Below are 17011 nucleotides of genomic sequence, written 5' to 3'. Positions count from 1 at the left end.
AGGTGTCCCCCATAAACTTAGGTGTTGTGAATGCTAGCTCCCCAGCTGATGGATATTTGGGAATTAATGCCTCCTGGAGGGAGTGTATTGTTGGGGGTGGGCTTATGGGCTTTATAGCCAGTTTCCCCATGCCAGTGTTTGGCACGCCCTCCTGTTGCTGTGGTCCACCTTATGTTGGCCAGGGGGTGATGTCCACCCTCTGCTCATGCCATCATTTTCCCCTGCCATTGTGGAGCTTCCCCTCGAGCCTGTAAGCCAAAATAAACCCCCTTTTCCCAGAAGCTGCTCTTGGTTGGGTGATTTCTACCAGCAATGCGAACCGGACTGCAACACCAGGTTATACTCTTTTATCCCCTTGTTTCTGCTGCTATATCCCTGGCTCTCCTCAGTGGGGCTATGGTATTCACTGTGTGGTCATAAAGGTAACAGCCAGTCCCTATGGGGTAGCATAAAGCCACAACCTTTTAGAAAATATATTACAGCTCTTGTGAGAAACATTATCTCAATTATGTCACTGCAAAATCCAGATCATCTGACATACTGGCCAAATTTTAAGGGGTCAGGTCCCAACAGCTCTCTGGTTTTAAAGGAGCTCAGTCTGTGCTGGTAGTGGAGTGGGAGAATATAAAATGATTTGGGGTTTTCTCATGCCCCAAGGCATCTGGGCCAAGGTTGGCTATTATGTCAACAGCAGGGAATCCCTCCTCCCAGGAGCCAAGAGGAATCTTTCCATAGTGTCAGGGCAAGGTCTTTTCCCCATCACCCCAGCTTGAGAGACATGTGAAACATGTTCCTCCCCCACAACCCCTTCAAAAAAAAAAAACAAACAACAACAACAAAAAAAAAAAACACAAGGAAGTGCTCTGTTTGCTAACAACATAGCTTAAAAAAAAGTAAAATAAAATTCTGGATTTTTAAAAAACAATAAAAATTAGTATATCAATCTGTGGAGTCAACAGAAATCTACAGTTATCAAAAATGCAAACACTTTAAAAAAATGCAAACGCTTCATTGGCATCTCCAGCGTGGCACTTTCATCTTTTGTGTGCTGGGTCTGTTTGGACACCTCCATTAAGCTTTCTTTAGGGAAGGCTTCCTGTCCAGACCTGACCCACGCACAAATTTTAACATTTTCTATAAATACTGAGATTCATGACTACATATACTCTTACCTATTTCCTATGGTGATTTTTATAATCATAAGTGCATAAAACACAGTAGACTAAAAAAAAAAAAATTTTTTTTTTTTTTTTTTTTTTTTAATCTTTGCCAAACTACAACTTTCGGTGGACCACGTTAGCCAGATGCACAAGGGGGCGCACGCGTCTGGAGTTTGTTTGCAGAGGCTGGAAGCCCTGGCGCGCCTATTCTCTCTCTCCCCCTCTATCTGTCTTTCTTTCTGTGTCTGTTGCTCTCAAATAAATAAATAAATAAAAATTAAAAAAAAAAAAAAAAAAAAGCAAGCCATGAGGTTAATGGAGACTGAACGTACCTGAAACCAGTCGATGGTGCAGCAGTTCACGAGGGCCGGGAATTTCCGGAGGCGGATCCGAAACGCGTCTCCGATGGGGCTCATGGCCAGGACCACGTGCAGCTGGTTGCGGCAGCGGTCGATGAACATGTTGAAGAGCGCGATGGGGCTGCCGTCCGTCTGCTTGGTCTTGTCCCGCTGGCGATCCAGCTGGCGCATCTTTTCGCAGATCTCTTGCTTCTCGTCCAGGGCGAAGAGGTTGGGGACCTCCCCGGCGTTGAGCAGGTTGTTGACGTCCTCTAGGAAGGACTCCCTCTTGATCTGCGTGTCGGTGAACAGGAAGACGCCCTGCATCTCCCCCTCGGCGCACTTCTTCAGGACCACTTTCAGGTCCTCGTGCCACTCGTGGGTGCCGTAGCCCTTGGAGATCTCCACCTGGAACAGGGCGTAGTCGGCCATGTGGGCGGCCAGGCGGGTGAGCGACTGCCGCCCGCTGCCCCCGACGCCCACCAGCAGCGCGTGGCTCCGGGGCTGCTTGAGGATGCGCGAGATCCTGCTGACGTGCTCGATGGCGAAGCGGAACAGCACCAGGTTCATGGGCTTCTTGCTCATGTTGTTGAACTCTTCCAGGTGCGCCTCCACCACCACCCGGAGGCCGTCCACGTTGGCCACTTCTCGGTAGCTGGTGTCTTCGCGCTTGAGGTCGTGGAAGTCACAGAACATTAGGCTCCGTAAGTCATCTTCTTCCACTACCCCATCGTTGTCAAAGTCCAGGGCTTTAAAAAGCTCATGGAAATCTTCCTGCATGTAATTTTTCAGAATTTCTTGTATGTAGTTAATAAGCCAACCTCTATCTGCATTATCCAGGAGGCGATCATAATACACTCTGAGGACCTGAGTAATGTTAAGAAGGGACTTTAGAAACACATTTGTTGTTGTTTAATTATCTCTGGAATTTAAGTTACAAAGTGTAAAACAGGTGATATAAAATGCTGTCTAAACAATTCCACGGGCTTTATCAAAAGAATGTCTAATTAAGAGCATTTCATATTAAAGTTTACTTTAGATATTCATTTCATAATTATTTTGATTTGATACAACCAATACACTCAGCTATCAATAAATGAAAACTGATTGGGGATGGGACTGTTCAGATACAAAGAGAATAGAGACCTGAAGAAGGTTAGGGACTGTTTTTGCTGTCCCCTCACACATAGACCACAGAGCCTGGGCACTACTGTCCAAAATTTGACATCTTATTTTCCAATAGAATTTTATTTTTCCAGGACTGAAAACTTTGTGAAAGTTATTGCTAAATCAATAGATGTTATCTGTTGTGTCTTAAAGTGAATTTTTAATAAGAGGGAATGTCCTAAGTAGAGGGACAATTGTTTCACACATTTGTTAGTTATTTTGTTGGAAGTCATGTCAGCAGGCAATATATTAAAATAAATCTCTGATCATCAGCATGTAATATGGGACTGCAATAAGTGATCATGTTTGTCCCATCCAACAACTATTTCCTTAAGCTGATATGACTATTCCAGGGTTACAGTCTGCTGTGAACTGAGTTATGCACCCTTGCATTTCGAGGAGATAGGAACTTTAAGGAGAGATTAAGGCCAAATGAAGTCAAAAGTGTTCCTAATCTGTGAGCTCTAGAGTCCTGATAAAGGGAGGGTTGGCTCTCTTGTATGCTTTTGTTTACCCAACTCACTCCTCTCCCTTTCCTTAACTATTATAGTACTCAGTCTTGGACCTGTGGTCTGCAGACCATAAGAAAAGCAGTTTCTATTACTAAACCACTTGGCCTGTAACATTTTGTCATGACATTTAAATCATTCTAACACACACATGATAGAAATGGTACATATTGTTTCCAGCAGAACTTTAGGTCTTGACTGCTCTCCTACATTGGACAGGTTGCAGCTTTTTCATGTCTAAAATGGACGTGGGAATATCTACTTTGTAAATCTTATACATTTGTGTCAGTACTAAAATGTCAACATGTGTTAAAACAGGATAGAACTGAAACAGGTAGTGATGACAAACTGCCTTAGCATTGGGTTATGTTAGAGAACTGAGGTGTTAATGTGAAGGAACTTCAGATCATTGGTTTAGAAAACCCAACCTTATTTCAAACAATAGCAGCTACATGGGCAAATGGTTTGATTTAAACCTACTCTGTGCTCCACTTCTGAAGCTATTTCTTTTCTTTTTAAAAAATATTTTATTTTTACTCATTTACTTGAGAGAGAGAGAGTGAGAGAATAGATGCGGCGAGGCCTCTAGTCCCTACAAACAAACTCCAGGTACATGTGCCACCATGTGCATCTGGCTTAAGTGGCTACTGGGGAATTAAACCTGGGTCCTTAGTCTTCACAGGCAAGTGCCTTAACTACTAATGCAGCTCTCCAGCCCTTAAAGCTCTTTATTGGACAATTTCCAATAATATGCCAATGATAATTTCCTTGGGTCAAAGTCATGAAGGCTTCAGTGCCAAATATTCCTATGGGAGGAGGGGACAAAATTAAACCCACTCCATGCTTGAGCACCAGCACATGAGTGTGACTAGTCACATTATTATCCAGTTGGCAATTTGACAAGAACAAGAGGCTGTGTTTCTCATAAATGGTCAACACTCTTATGTTGGAATCATCCAAGACATTTATTGAAATGTGGATTCCAAGTACCACATTGGGCCTGTTGTGGTGTGTATGTAAATGTATGCCCCCATAGCCTCAGGTATTTTTGATTAAGACTGAGCTTGCTATTTAAGCCTCTAGCAGGCATAGCCCTGCTAGGCACTAATGGCAGATTTTGAGTCCAGCCTACCAGGTGTATTGAGAGCAGTTTGAGCTCTGGCTGTTCATGCTGGTGTTTGCTTTTGTCTTGCTGCTATAAATGTATGATAAAGTGAGCCATCTTCCTCAGAAATAATGCTTCCCCTGGAATCTGTAAGCATGAAATAAACCCTTTTCTCCCATAAGCTGCTTCTGGCTGGGTGTTTGTCCCAGCAATGAGAAACTAACTAGAATAGAAATTTGGTACTGAGAAATGGGGTGATTTCTACAATGAATTTGATCATGTGGGTTTTGGTCTTTTGGAATGTGTTTGCACAAGGAATGTGGAAGGATTTGCTACTTTGGACTGAAGAAGACTTGCAGTTACTGAAAACAGAGTTTGAAAATACTAAATGCAGAGAGAATTGTGGACTGTGAAAGCTTGGATTATGAACTTTCAAAAGGAAAAGAAAGACTTTTATTGGAACTGAGCTCCTGGCCGAAAGGCTGGCTGTGTTCCAATCAATCCCCGAATATTTGATCAAAGTTGAATTTAAAAGTAATGGCCTGGTGGTCTTGGTGAAGATATAGAACAGAAAGATAAGAAAATATACAGTTTATGAAAAAAAAATCATGGAAGTTTAAAGATACAGGCACAGAGACTGGTTTCAGGTTACTTAAGCTACACTTACTGAGGAGATTACCACCATTAAGGGTGGGGTGGGAAAACTGCTTTTCATTGGAACCATGAAAAAGATGCCTGAGAATGAAACCCACTCATGGAAGGCTTAAGCTAATAAAAATGCAAATTGTTTTAAAAGGAGGTGGCTGGGAGGAAGACTGATGGAGGAGAATCCTGCTCTTCAAGGTCAAGCTTTATTCCCCTCTGGATTTACAAATTTGGCTATGCCACCCATCTGGTACTGGGTTTGAAAGCATAATGAAATGCAGGAAAGTAGACCATGAATTGTATACTGTTCCAGGAGCTGCTGAGATGCGGCAACATGAAGCAGGGTTGAAATCCCTATTTGGAGACCATACTGTATGTAAGGCTATCGTATGGAGCTATGAAGATGAGCTGTGGTTTGCAGTGTAGACCTGAAGATGTTTTGGATATCTCATGACTGTGGAATGGCTGCCATGGAAAGCCACTGATTCAAGATAGATTTTTCCTGGGCTTTGAGCAGCCCAGTTGGAAGGGTGGAATTGGAAACACAGAGCCATCATCTCTGGTTTTAGATACTGGACTTGGAATGGCAGATGTTTGATGTTTATATGCTGGTTATTGATTCTGCATCGGTCCAGCCTCTCTTTGTTATGCCTTTTTGCAATGGGAATCTTTATTCTGTGTCATTATGTGTTAGAAGTATTTAATTTGTGTTTTGATTTTACAGAGGTCACAGTTAAGAGGTAATTTAATAGTATTAAAATTGCAAAGATTATGGGGATCTTTGAAGTTAGAATAAATGCAATTTGCATTGTGAGGTAATCATGAGTCTACAGGGGCCAGGGATGGATTGTGGTGGTTGAGTATAAATGTATGTCCCCCAGAGTCTGAAGTATTTTTGTGGTGGTTGTTATTTTATTTTTATTTTTATTTTTTTGAGGTAGGGTCTCCCTGTAGTCCAGGCTGACCTGGAACTCACTATGTAGTCTCAGGCTGGCATCAAACTCTAAGTGATCCTCCTGCTTCTGTCTTCTGAGTGCTGGGATTAAAGGCACGTGCCACTGTGCCTGGATCTGAGGTGTTTCTGGCTATTATTGAGCTTGCTCCCTAACTCTGGGGAAGAGGGGTGTCATTAGGGGCAGATCTTGAGTCCAGCCCTACTAGGTTTTTTGAGAACAGATTTTTCTCTTGCATGTTTATGCTTGCTGCTGTTAGCTTTTGTCCCTGCTATGGATGTGTGATGGAGTGAGCCAGCTTCCTCTACCATTATAAAGCTTCCCCTGGAATCTGAACGACGGAGGTCAACCCTTTGTCCCCATAAGCTGCTTCTGGTCAGGTGTTTGTCCCAGCAACAAGAAAGTAACTACACCACCTGCAGACCTACAACCTAAAATCTGTGAAGATTGTGGTGGGCAGATCCTTTTTTCTCACCCATAATTCCTTTCTTCATACAAGGTTTAAACATCTTAAGTATGGCGTTGGAGAGATGGCTTAGTGGTTAAGACACTTGCTTCTGAAGCCTAAGGATCCATGTTCAACTCTCTAGGTCCCATGTAAGCCAGACACAAGGTGATGCAAGTGTGCAAGGTCGCACATGCACACTAGGTGGTGCACACATCTGGAGTTCGATTACAATGACTGGAGGCCCTAGTGTGCCAATTCTCTCTCTCTCTCTCTCTCTCTCTCTCTCTCTGTGTGTGTGCGCGTCTCACTCTCACTCATGCTCTCTTGCATAAAAAAATATTAGGTATGTAAAGAATGTTCGCGCATTCATGAACCTATGGAACCACCATGGAGAAGATACAGTCTTTTCCTGTACCTTAGCAGCACCCCATGCTTTCTCATACTTTGCCTCTCTCATTACATATTGAGTGAGAACCATTACAGTATGGTCACTTCACATATTTTTTTAAAAAAATGTTTATTTATTTATTTGAGAGAAACAGACAGAGAGGTAGAGGTAGAGGGGAGAGAGAGAGAGAGAGAGAGAGAGAGAGAGAGAGAGAGAGAGACAGAGAGAGAGAATGGCATGCCAAGGCCTCCAGCCACTGTAAAGGAACTCCAGATGTATGTGCCCCCCTTGCGCATCTGGTTAATGTGGGTCCTGGGGAATCGAGCCTTGAACCAGGGTCCTTAGGCTTCAAAGGCAAGCGTGTAACCACTAAGCCATCTCTCCAGCCCTCACATATTTTTTAAATGTTGACATGTAAAAATTTCTGTTATAAATTTAAATGGTTTCAAAGGACATAATTTCTAACATACCTGTGCTTTGAGCTTTGTGGTTTGAATTGATTTATGTCAAAGTATTTAATTACATATTTTAAAAGGTATAATTAACATTCTTTCTTCTTTATCTTTTTATCTATATTTCTCTTTGTTTTCTTCCTCTTTTCCTTTCTTCCTTTCTTCATTGCTTCCTTCCTTCTTCTTTCTCTGTCTCTTTTTTCTCATTATTTTTCTCCTTATTTCCTTCTTTTTCTTTCTTTCTGTCTTACTTCTCTCTCTTTCTCCCTCTCTCTTTCTCCCTCTCTCTTTCTCCCTCTCTCTTTCTCTCTTTCTTTCTTTCTTTCATGTTGGGGATCAAACCCAGGGCCTTCATATACTAGGCAAACACATTACATCCCCAGTCCCAAATATATAATCCATTGGTTAATGGAATACTCACAAGTTGTGGAACCATAACCATAATAGAATTCCAAAGCTTTTCATTACCGTGAAACAAAACCTGGTACCCATTAGCAAACACTTCTCATTATTTCCTCCAAATTGCACCTGGAGAACACCAATCTACTTGCTGCCTCTATGAATTTGTTCACTGTAGGTATTTCTTATAAACAGAATGAGTGACTTTTGGTTCCTGGTTTCTTAAACTTAGTATGTTTCTAGGTTCACCCATGTTGTACAGTACGCCAGCATTCTGGAAGGCAGCTGTGCTCACCCCTATGCCACCAACACAGACTAGACCAGTATTCAGTATCAGAGTGGAATAAAGCTCCATGTGTACATACAACATTGCATTTCACCAGTCATCAACTGACAGGTATTTAGATTAATCCTGCTTTTGGCCACTATGAATAATTTTGCTAATAATATACATGAATAAACCTTTTTATTTTTTAATTATTTGTTTATTTTTATTTACTTATTTCAGAGTGACAGGCAGACCCAGAGAGAAAGAGGCAGATAGATAGAGAGAAAATGGCCAGGGTCTCTAGCCACTGCTAATGAACTCCAGATGTGTGCATCTGGCTTACGTGGGTCCTGGGGAATCGAGCCTTGAACTGGGGTCCTTAGGCTTCTCAGGCAAGCACTTAGCCACTAAGGGATCTCTCTAGCCCCACATATATACTTTTGTTTATATATAGCAATTCTAAGAATTGCTAGGTCACATAGTAACTATGTCTAACCTTTTAATGGACTACTGAACTGTTTTCATGTTGTGCTCCACCAGCAATGTACGAGGGCTTCTGGTGACTCCACAGCACCATCAGTACTTCTCATTCCTCATAGTGAGCTCAGTCATCCCAGTGGATGTGGCAGGTACTTCACTGTGATGTGATTACCTTACTGAGTAACCATGTTGAGTGTCTCTTCATGTATTTACTGTCCATATGCATGTCATCTTGGGAGAAATGTCTCTTCATATACACCACCCATCTTTTTAAAAAATTTTTAATTAAAAAAAAAATTTTAGCCAGACATGGTAGAGCACGCCTTTAATCCCAGGACTCAGAGACAGAGGTAAGAGGATTGCTATGAGTTCAAGGCCACCCTGAGAATACTTAGTGAATTCTAGGTCAGCCTGAGCTTGACTGAAATTCTACCTCAAAAATTTTTATTTTTATTTTTTATTGACAACTTCCATAATTTTGGACAATAAACCATGATTAATTCCCTCCCCGACCACTTTCCCCTTTGCAACTCCACTATCCATCATAGCCCTTCCCCCTCTCAGTCTCTCTTTTATTTTGATGTTATCAACTTTTCCTCCTATTATGATGGTCTTTTAAATTGGGTTATAGTAATAAAAGCAATAAATTCAGTAATAACAGATTTTTATGCACCCTGGATACTTACACACTCATCAGATATATGACTTACCAGTCTCTATATATTATTATTCTAATTTTATCTTTTAACTTTATTGGTAGTATCCTTTGAAGTATGACAATATTAATTAAACTTTGTTAAAATTTATTCATCTAGTGAACCCTTTTGGATGTTTTTAGAGTAACTATCCTTAACAAGAAAACCAGGTAATATGTTCACTAAACTTGAAGAGCTAAAGAGAAGACAAAGGGGATGAGAGAAACCAGTTTTCTTCAAAACCATCTTATGAAATTATGTTGGGTTGCCTAGTGCAGTAACAATGTCTGTTGAGGAAAAAGACACTCACTGTAGTCTTTGACAAATTAGAGTGTCAAGTTCAATATTTCATATTTTTTGACAGGCTGAGAACAGTGTGTCAAATAATTGTCCTTGGCACTGCAGATAAATCCATGGGAAAGAAAAATTTTCCTCATGGAGTGCATATGCTGAGGAAGACAGACAATAAACATGACAATGGAATATGTGGCACGCCAGAAGTTGGCAAATGTTGTGAAGAGGGGATAAATAGAAGAGTGTAGGCAAGTCTGAGCTGCTAGTGTGGGAGTGGAGTGGAGGGCTGCAGTGGTAAATAGTGAGCTCAGCATAGACCTCTTTAAGGAGAAGAGAGTTGATCCAAGGCAGAAAGGTGACTAACCCAGAACACCACCAGGGGAAAGCCCTAAAGGCTGCGAGGGGATGAAGGGTAGATGGGGTGAATGCAGAGGCTACCCTAGGGGGAAGGGAGAAGTGCACAAACCAGGTTCCATGTACTATTCAGATTTTTAAAAAAACATATCTTATTTACTTATGAGAGAGAGAGAGAGAGAGAGAAAGGAAGACACACACACAGAATCGCTGTGCCAGGGCCTCCAGCCACGGCAAATGAATTCCAGACACATATGCCCCCTTGTGCATATGGCTTACGTGAATTCTGGGGAACTGAACCTTGCAGGCAAACACCTTAAACACTAAGCCATCTTCTCCAGCCCCACCATTCAGATTTTCACCCAAAATGCATCTGAAAGTAGGGTGCTACTGAAGTATTTTGAGCTGAAGACCTATATTCATTACATTTGTTAGACAAGAATTAGGAGCAGGACCAATGGGGCGACATGAAAAGAAAGAGAAACTGATTTCCACAGCAATAGACTGCTCTTTATTAAAGACTGGAGAAAGACTGCAAAACCCTGTCATGGGTCTGAGGCTGCAGTGGCTCCCTATGACGTTTTGAATCTTTATGTCACTTTATAATGTATATGTTGACATCCTCACCCCAAGGTGATGATATGAGGAGGTGGGGCCTTTGGGAGGTAGGTAGTTCCTGGAGGCAAAGTGTTCATGACTGGGATTAATGTTTGGTAAGGAAACCTCACAGCCTTGACCATTGGGACATGGAGAGAAGGTACTGTCCAGAAACAAGGAACCGGGCTTGCCTCAGAGACCAAATCTCTTAGGTCCTGGACCTGGGAATTCTCAGCCTCCAGAACACTGAGAAGTAAATGCCTGCTACTGGGAAGCCACCCAGCTGAAGGCTCTTTGATCAAGTAGCACAAACAAAGGCGCGCTGGCTCCCTCGGGGGCCTCAGAGCTACTTTCTCTGCTCTGTCTCTCCCCAGCTCCCAGGCGTTTCTGTTATATATACATTTGCCCAACAAACTTGGAGCCTGTATCGAGCTCTCAGATGTGGAAGTAGTCAGCCTGGTAGACAGGTTCCATTCTAGAGCAATGGAGACCTCTGGATCATCCTTTCCAAAGAATATTTTTTCGCAATCCTTGCTGTGGCAAAAATTTTCAAGCAAAGTAGCTGTGTATTTGAGTTTGTGGGAATTTAGGAATTCAAAATGTAGATCTAAAAAGCCTAGAGACAGTAGTTTGTTAAGAACTTTTAAATTGTTACTGAACATGTTTTTGGCGGCTGCATTTTCTAGATTTCTTAGCTAAATTATTAAAATATTTGCATATTCAAATGTGATAAAGGTAAATGTTTTCCTCCTAATTTTCCATAATTTCTGTGACTATTTGAAAAATTAACTTATTTGTAAATTTTTTTTTGTTTATTTTTATTTATTTATTTGAGAGTGACAGACAAGAGAGAAAGAGGCAGAGAGAGAGAGAGAGAGGAGAGTGGGCACGCCAGGGCCTCCAGCCACTGCAAATGAACTCCAGATGTGTGCGCCCCCTTGTGCATCTGGTTATTGTGGGTCCTGGGGAGTCAAGCCTCGAACAAGGATCCTTAGGCTTCACAAGCAAGCGCTTAACTGCTGAGCCATCTCTCCAGCCCAAATTAACTTATTTTTGATGTATCACTTTTTATACTTTCTCTCATTTTCCCTCATCTATTTTTTTATTATTTATTTATTTATTTATTTGAGAACAACAGACACAGAGAGAAAGACACATAGAGGGAGAGAGAGAGAATGGGCGCGCTAGGGCTTCCAGCCTCTGCAAACGAACTCCAGACGCGTGCGACCCCTTGTGCATCTGGCTAATGTGGGACCTGGGGAACTGAGCCTCAAACCGGGGTCCTTAGACTTCACAGGCAAGCGCTTAACCGCTAAGCCATCTCTTCAGCCCCCTCATCTATTTTTTTGTTATAAGAAAATGTATATCCAACAACAGAAAAAGACAAAAGGAAAGAAAATGCACACCTATGTCCTTATTCCCACGAGAACTTGCTAGGCTTTCATATATTTGTAAGCTCCCAAACTACAAATCCTGAAACTGCTTTGTTTTATAGCCTTGTTTTGACTTTGGCATTCACAGGTAAATGTAGTTAATACAATCACTTCTTATAAAAAAAATCATGTGCTTAAAAAGTGTTCCATCACAAAACTGTTTTAACAAAGAATGAATGGAGAAACACAGGAGACTGAAACTAATTCCTGGTATAAAGTATCCTAAAATGAACAGAATTTCCCCAAAATAGTAGAATAAGCATTTAAAAATTCTCTAAAATAACTTATAATCAACTGCTTTTAAAATTACCTTTATCTTGTCTCTCTTAATGTTAAATACTTACATGTATCTCAGCAATATATATTGCTCAGTATTTCTTTTTAAACATGTACTATTACATTTAAGGCCTAGTTTCTTAAATAATCAAGTTGAGTGGCATGGCATTTTACCTCATGAACCCAAAGTCGTTTAATCGCTTCTTTGTTTTCTGCCGTTTCTGGTCTTGACAAACAAACACCTTGAATGACACGGGAGAAGTCACGAAGATTGAACAAGTAATGAGACTTAGCTGGTGTAGGCAAGAGATTCTTCATTGCTTCTTTGTACAGAATCATTGTGCCATTTACAATTTGTGAGGTCAAAGTAAGAAAGTCATCTGGAAATTTATAGCTTCAGAGAATAATTTTAAGAAAAAAAACAGCAAATATAGAATGTTGTTACATGCATGACATTTAGCTGGCCAGCTTACAATTTTAATCTTGATTGAATCAATTTGATTTATAGTATTTGCCACTTTGAAAAATCTTTAAAAATTTTTTACTTACTATTATTTGCAAGCAGGAAGAGAGGGAGCGAAGGGGCCTCTTGCCAGTACAAGCAGATCGCAGACCCCTTTGTGTGCGTGGGTGCTAGGGATATGAGACTTGGCCATCTGGCTTGTAGGCAAGCACCTTAAGCACCAAGCCATCTTTCCTACCCAAATTCCCATTTTTATCATGACAAAAGTAGACTTTTACTTCTCTTAAAGCTGCTTTTTATTCACCATTTCACACTATGACCAGAGGAGCCCTGATAACTAAGCAAGCTCAACTTAGTGGACTTTAAACTACCTAAGTGAGAAAGCATGGGAGTCTGCCAAGAGCCAGTCATGTGCCCCTCCAACTCCAGTGTCCACCACATGCGTATAAACAGAATCCTTAAAGAACACTACTAAAATGAGTATTTTCAGAGAAAAAGAAGAAAATAAAATGTAAAGAAAAAGGAGAGCAATAGAGGTAGAGTGAATGGTTAGGACAGAAAAACACAGGGAAGGAATATTCATTTGGAAAGACTGGGTAGATTTAACTTCTGGCATGGCAAGGCAGTAGGTGCCCCCTCCATCTCCTCTGAGTAGGAAAGGAATAACAACTTTCCAAGAATGGGCATCAGGAAGCCAAGGCAGCGACAGCCTGGGTGAGCGTGGCTCTGTGACATACAGGCGTCTTGTGGATTACAAGGGAATCTTCAGAGCAGGGGCACACATTTCCCCAGTGAAGAGCTTCTAGGGCTATCCTTTCAAATTTAGCCCTAGATACTCTTCAAAGCCCAAGGTTTCTCTAGTGGGTTTCAAAGTCACAGCATAAACTCGACACATCTTTCCAGCCTTAACTGAACTTGGTTATGAAAACTCAAAGCAATCATTCAAACATAGACATGTCCTACAGCAGAATATAATGACCCCTTTGTGCTCTGCTCTCACAGAGGTGAGAGGGCCAGGGTGTCACCTGTTGCATTTTGTGGCATAGAGGTGTTCTTATGCAAATACTAAAGATATTACTCATAATGATACGTTTCCAAAAGGTTTTATATCTCTTAATGAAAAAAAAAGCCAAAAAACCCTTAAATTACTTACCACGTTCTTAAATGCCAGGTTAAGATTCTAGAGAAAATGGTGAACATGGATTTGTCACTAAATTCATTGATTGTTATAATATTGAAATGTCTCATGTATCGAGGAGTGACTGGATTTCGGCCACCACCTAAATATTAAAAGAATAATTCTTTATAACATTACTATATTATACCAGAATATTTTCTGGTGTACTATAATGTATAAAAATATTCTGCAGCTTAAAGTAACTTGAAAGATGATAAATTTGTGGTACAAAGAAGTTAAAGGTAATCAGTTTTTTTGGGAGACTCTTGATATCCTTTTTCATTCAAGCTCCTAACGTTGTTTGCAAATTGAATTACTAGGATGAATTCAGCCTGGCCATATGGCCTAATTCTTCCCTCACATCTTTTTGTTGTTGTTGTTAAGCTTTTAAAAATAGTTTTATTTTTATTTATTTATTAGAGAGAGAGAAAATGTGTATGCCAGGGCCTCCAGCCACTGCAAACGAACTCCACATGATGTGCCCCCTTGTGCATCTGGGGAATTAAACCGAAGTCCTTTGGCTTTGCAGGCAAGTGCCTTAACTATTAAGCCAACACTCCAGCCCTTCCCTCACATCTTTAAAAAAATTTGAAAAAAAAAAAGAATTGATGCAGGGTCTCTGGCCTCCCACTTATGGCAATTCTATGTCAGCCTCTGGAGCGCCGGGATCAAAGAGATCAAAGGCATAAGTGCACCACGCCTGGCGCTCCTCAAATCTTCTAGCAACTTTCCCGGGGATGAGCCTATGGAGCACCTGCAGCTGCTTCACTGGCTGCTCACATTTCTTCAAACCCTGGGGGTTGTCCTTAGTGATGATGACATTGTCAAACACAAGGCTTTACTAAGTGACTTAGAATTTAACATTTCACTTTACAAAATTTTCTCATCTTTGACATAGATAGGGTTGGGAACATAGCTCAGTAGAAGGATTCATGTTTAGCATGCTCAAGGCTCTAGGTGCATTCTCTAGTACTGAAAATATCTAGACAGATTACATTAGCTTTCAAAGGGGCGTCTATTTAAAAAAATCTTTGGATTATTATGCATATAATAAAATTATATGCATATAGTATCTTTCATATATGTTGTACATAGATACATAGGTATACATCTTATGTTTGGTCAAAACCAGTTAAAGCTGCATTTTGCTTCTATCACTAAATTATTCCAGGATGTTTGTAAAAATATACATAGACCAGGTGTGGTGGCCATGCCTTTAATCCCAGCACTTGGGAGGCAGAGGTAGGAGGATAGCCATGAATTTGAGGCCACCCTGAGACTCCAGAGTGAATTCCAGGTCAGCCTGGGCTAGAGACCCTACCTCAAAAAACCATATATATATATACATAGGATGGAAGACCTTATGTATGTAACTGAGAGGAATGGGCCTATAGATCAAAACAGTTCTGTGTGTCTGTGACTTCAAAATCTTATAATTTATACTGATTTTCCTAAGCAAATTTTAGGAAGTGAGAAAAGGTTTGCAGCAGGAAAGGTGAATCTACAGTCCTTCCTGCCAAAAGACATCCAGAAACACTAGCATTGTTAGAAGATACCTTGTGGAGTTGGTCTACTCTTCTGTACATTCCTGAGTATGTAGAGAAATATAGGCATTTTAGTATAATTTACTGGATTGGGGCAAAACTGTTAAATCCTAGGAGTCATGTAGATGTTTTGAATGTTCAAAATGGCCCAAAGAGTATGCTTAGAGTAAGTAAGTACTGATTCAGTGTTCAAAACAGGTGAAATTTGGGCTGGAGAGATGGCTTAGCGGTTAAGCGCTTGCCTGTGAAGCCTAAGGACCCCGGTTCGAGGCTCGGTTCCCCAGGTCCCACGTTAGCCAGATGCACAAGGGGGCGCACGCGTCTGGAGTTCGTTTGCAGTGGCTGGAAGCCCTGGCGCGCCCATTCTCTCTCTCCCCCTCTATCTGTCTTTCTCTCTGTGTCTGTTGCTCTCAAATAAATAAAAAAAATAAAAAATAAAAACTCTTAAAAAAAAAAAACAGGTGAAATTTGGTGAGAGGAGGCAGATAGCAGAGTCCCTGAAGTGGTATATTCAGAGAAAAAATTTATACAAATGGAATACTGGCTTAAAGTCAGCATGAGAACAGTTAAAGTTCTCTAGTTACCTGAATCAAGCCATTTCAGACACAATAGCATTAAAGAATTTCCCTAGATACTTAGTTTGAGTTTATAAATTTCTCCTGGCAAATGTAAAGGATCATTAAGGGTTCATTCTTTTGGTCACTTGTTATTTTTCTAAGCACCCTGTTGTCATCCAGAGTCTGATAAGAATGGAAATTAACTACCTGGAAGAAGGAGGATCTCTGAGGCCAGGAACTCTATGCCACACAGGCATTAATGAGCCACAGGGAAATGAGCTGCCCCAAGGGGACCTACCTGGGTTCTCAGGATGTAAGCTCCAGAAATGGACAATCTCCAGAAAGGGAGAAAATATTTAGATGAATAAATGGGAAAATGTCCCCACCTGGAACACATACATTAAGAGTTGGCCACTGTGGTGCATTCCAGTAGGTTTCAGTGAATACACATGGGAAAATATATACACGTCACAACTCTATCCAGTTGGGTTTTCTTTCTCTGGTAATCTCTAGATGCCAGGGTGGAGTCTCATCTTAATAAATCCAAACTCAGAATACATACCTGGAGGTCCCATTGCACACATGATCTGAATGTCCACTAGTTTAATCACAGAACAGTCTTTGAGGTCATACCAGTTCCAGTGATCTAACCACTGTCTGAGTAACTCAATGGGAGGTTGCGCCCCATAGACCTCCCGAGCAGGCATATTGACGTCATCCACAAAGACAACCTGAGATAAAAAGAAGGGGTATTAGAAAATATTAATACAACATACTACACTACTGTGTAAATGATGTTACAGAAATTATCAGTTTATATTCTTGTAAAGTTTGTATATGGGAAGAAATGGTTTCTTTTCCAAATAAGAGTGTTTGTTACCTTTAGCTTTCACATTTTGGGACATTTTTTCCCATTCCTTGTTCTGATAGGAAAAGGGAGATATTTGGATTCCTAAATTTTATAGATTATTAGTTTATGACTTAATACTCTGGTACAATTTGTTTCTCAATATACCTTGTATTTCCCTTTATATAACACTTCAATTTATTAAAGCCAGGCGTGGTGGTGCACACCTTTAATCCCAGCACTCTGGAGACAGAGGTAGGAGGATCGCTGTGAGTTCGAGGCCACCCTGAGACTCCATAGTGAATTCCAGGTCAGCCTGGGGTGGAGTGAGACCCTACCTCAAAAAACCAAAAAAAAAGATAAGTAAGGTGAAATTTCTATATTATTATTATCTTTCAGTGGTGAGAACTAGGGTAAGAAGAGATTTATTTAAAAAATTACTTATTTGTGAGAGAGAAAGAG

At 40.8% G+C, this 17011-nt stretch overlaps 1 protein-coding gene across 1 annotated transcript in view; it reads right to left on the bottom strand.

Moving 5' to 3' along the window:
- The window catches only part of Dnah7 (dynein axonemal heavy chain 7), a 259409-nt gene that overhangs the window by 110070 nt on the left and 132328 nt on the right, over positions 1-17011 (bottom strand). The window contains exons 38-41 of the mRNA XM_045148328.1: positions 16265-16433; positions 13578-13704; positions 12136-12355; positions 1493-2365 (exon numbers count right to left, since the gene is read on the bottom strand). Coding sequence (XP_045004263.1) covers positions 1493-2365; positions 12136-12355; positions 13578-13704; positions 16265-16433 — 1389 coding nt within the window. The remainder of the gene's footprint in view (positions 1-1492; positions 2366-12135; positions 12356-13577; positions 13705-16264; positions 16434-17011) is intronic.

The sequence above is a fragment of the Jaculus jaculus genome, chromosome 4 (genome assembly GCF_020740685.1).
Source record: "Jaculus jaculus isolate mJacJac1 chromosome 4, mJacJac1.mat.Y.cur, whole genome shotgun sequence".
In the NCBI taxonomy this organism is placed as follows: domain Eukaryota; kingdom Metazoa; phylum Chordata; class Mammalia; order Rodentia; family Dipodidae; genus Jaculus; species Jaculus jaculus.
This window is presented reverse-complemented; position numbering and strand designations above follow the sequence as displayed.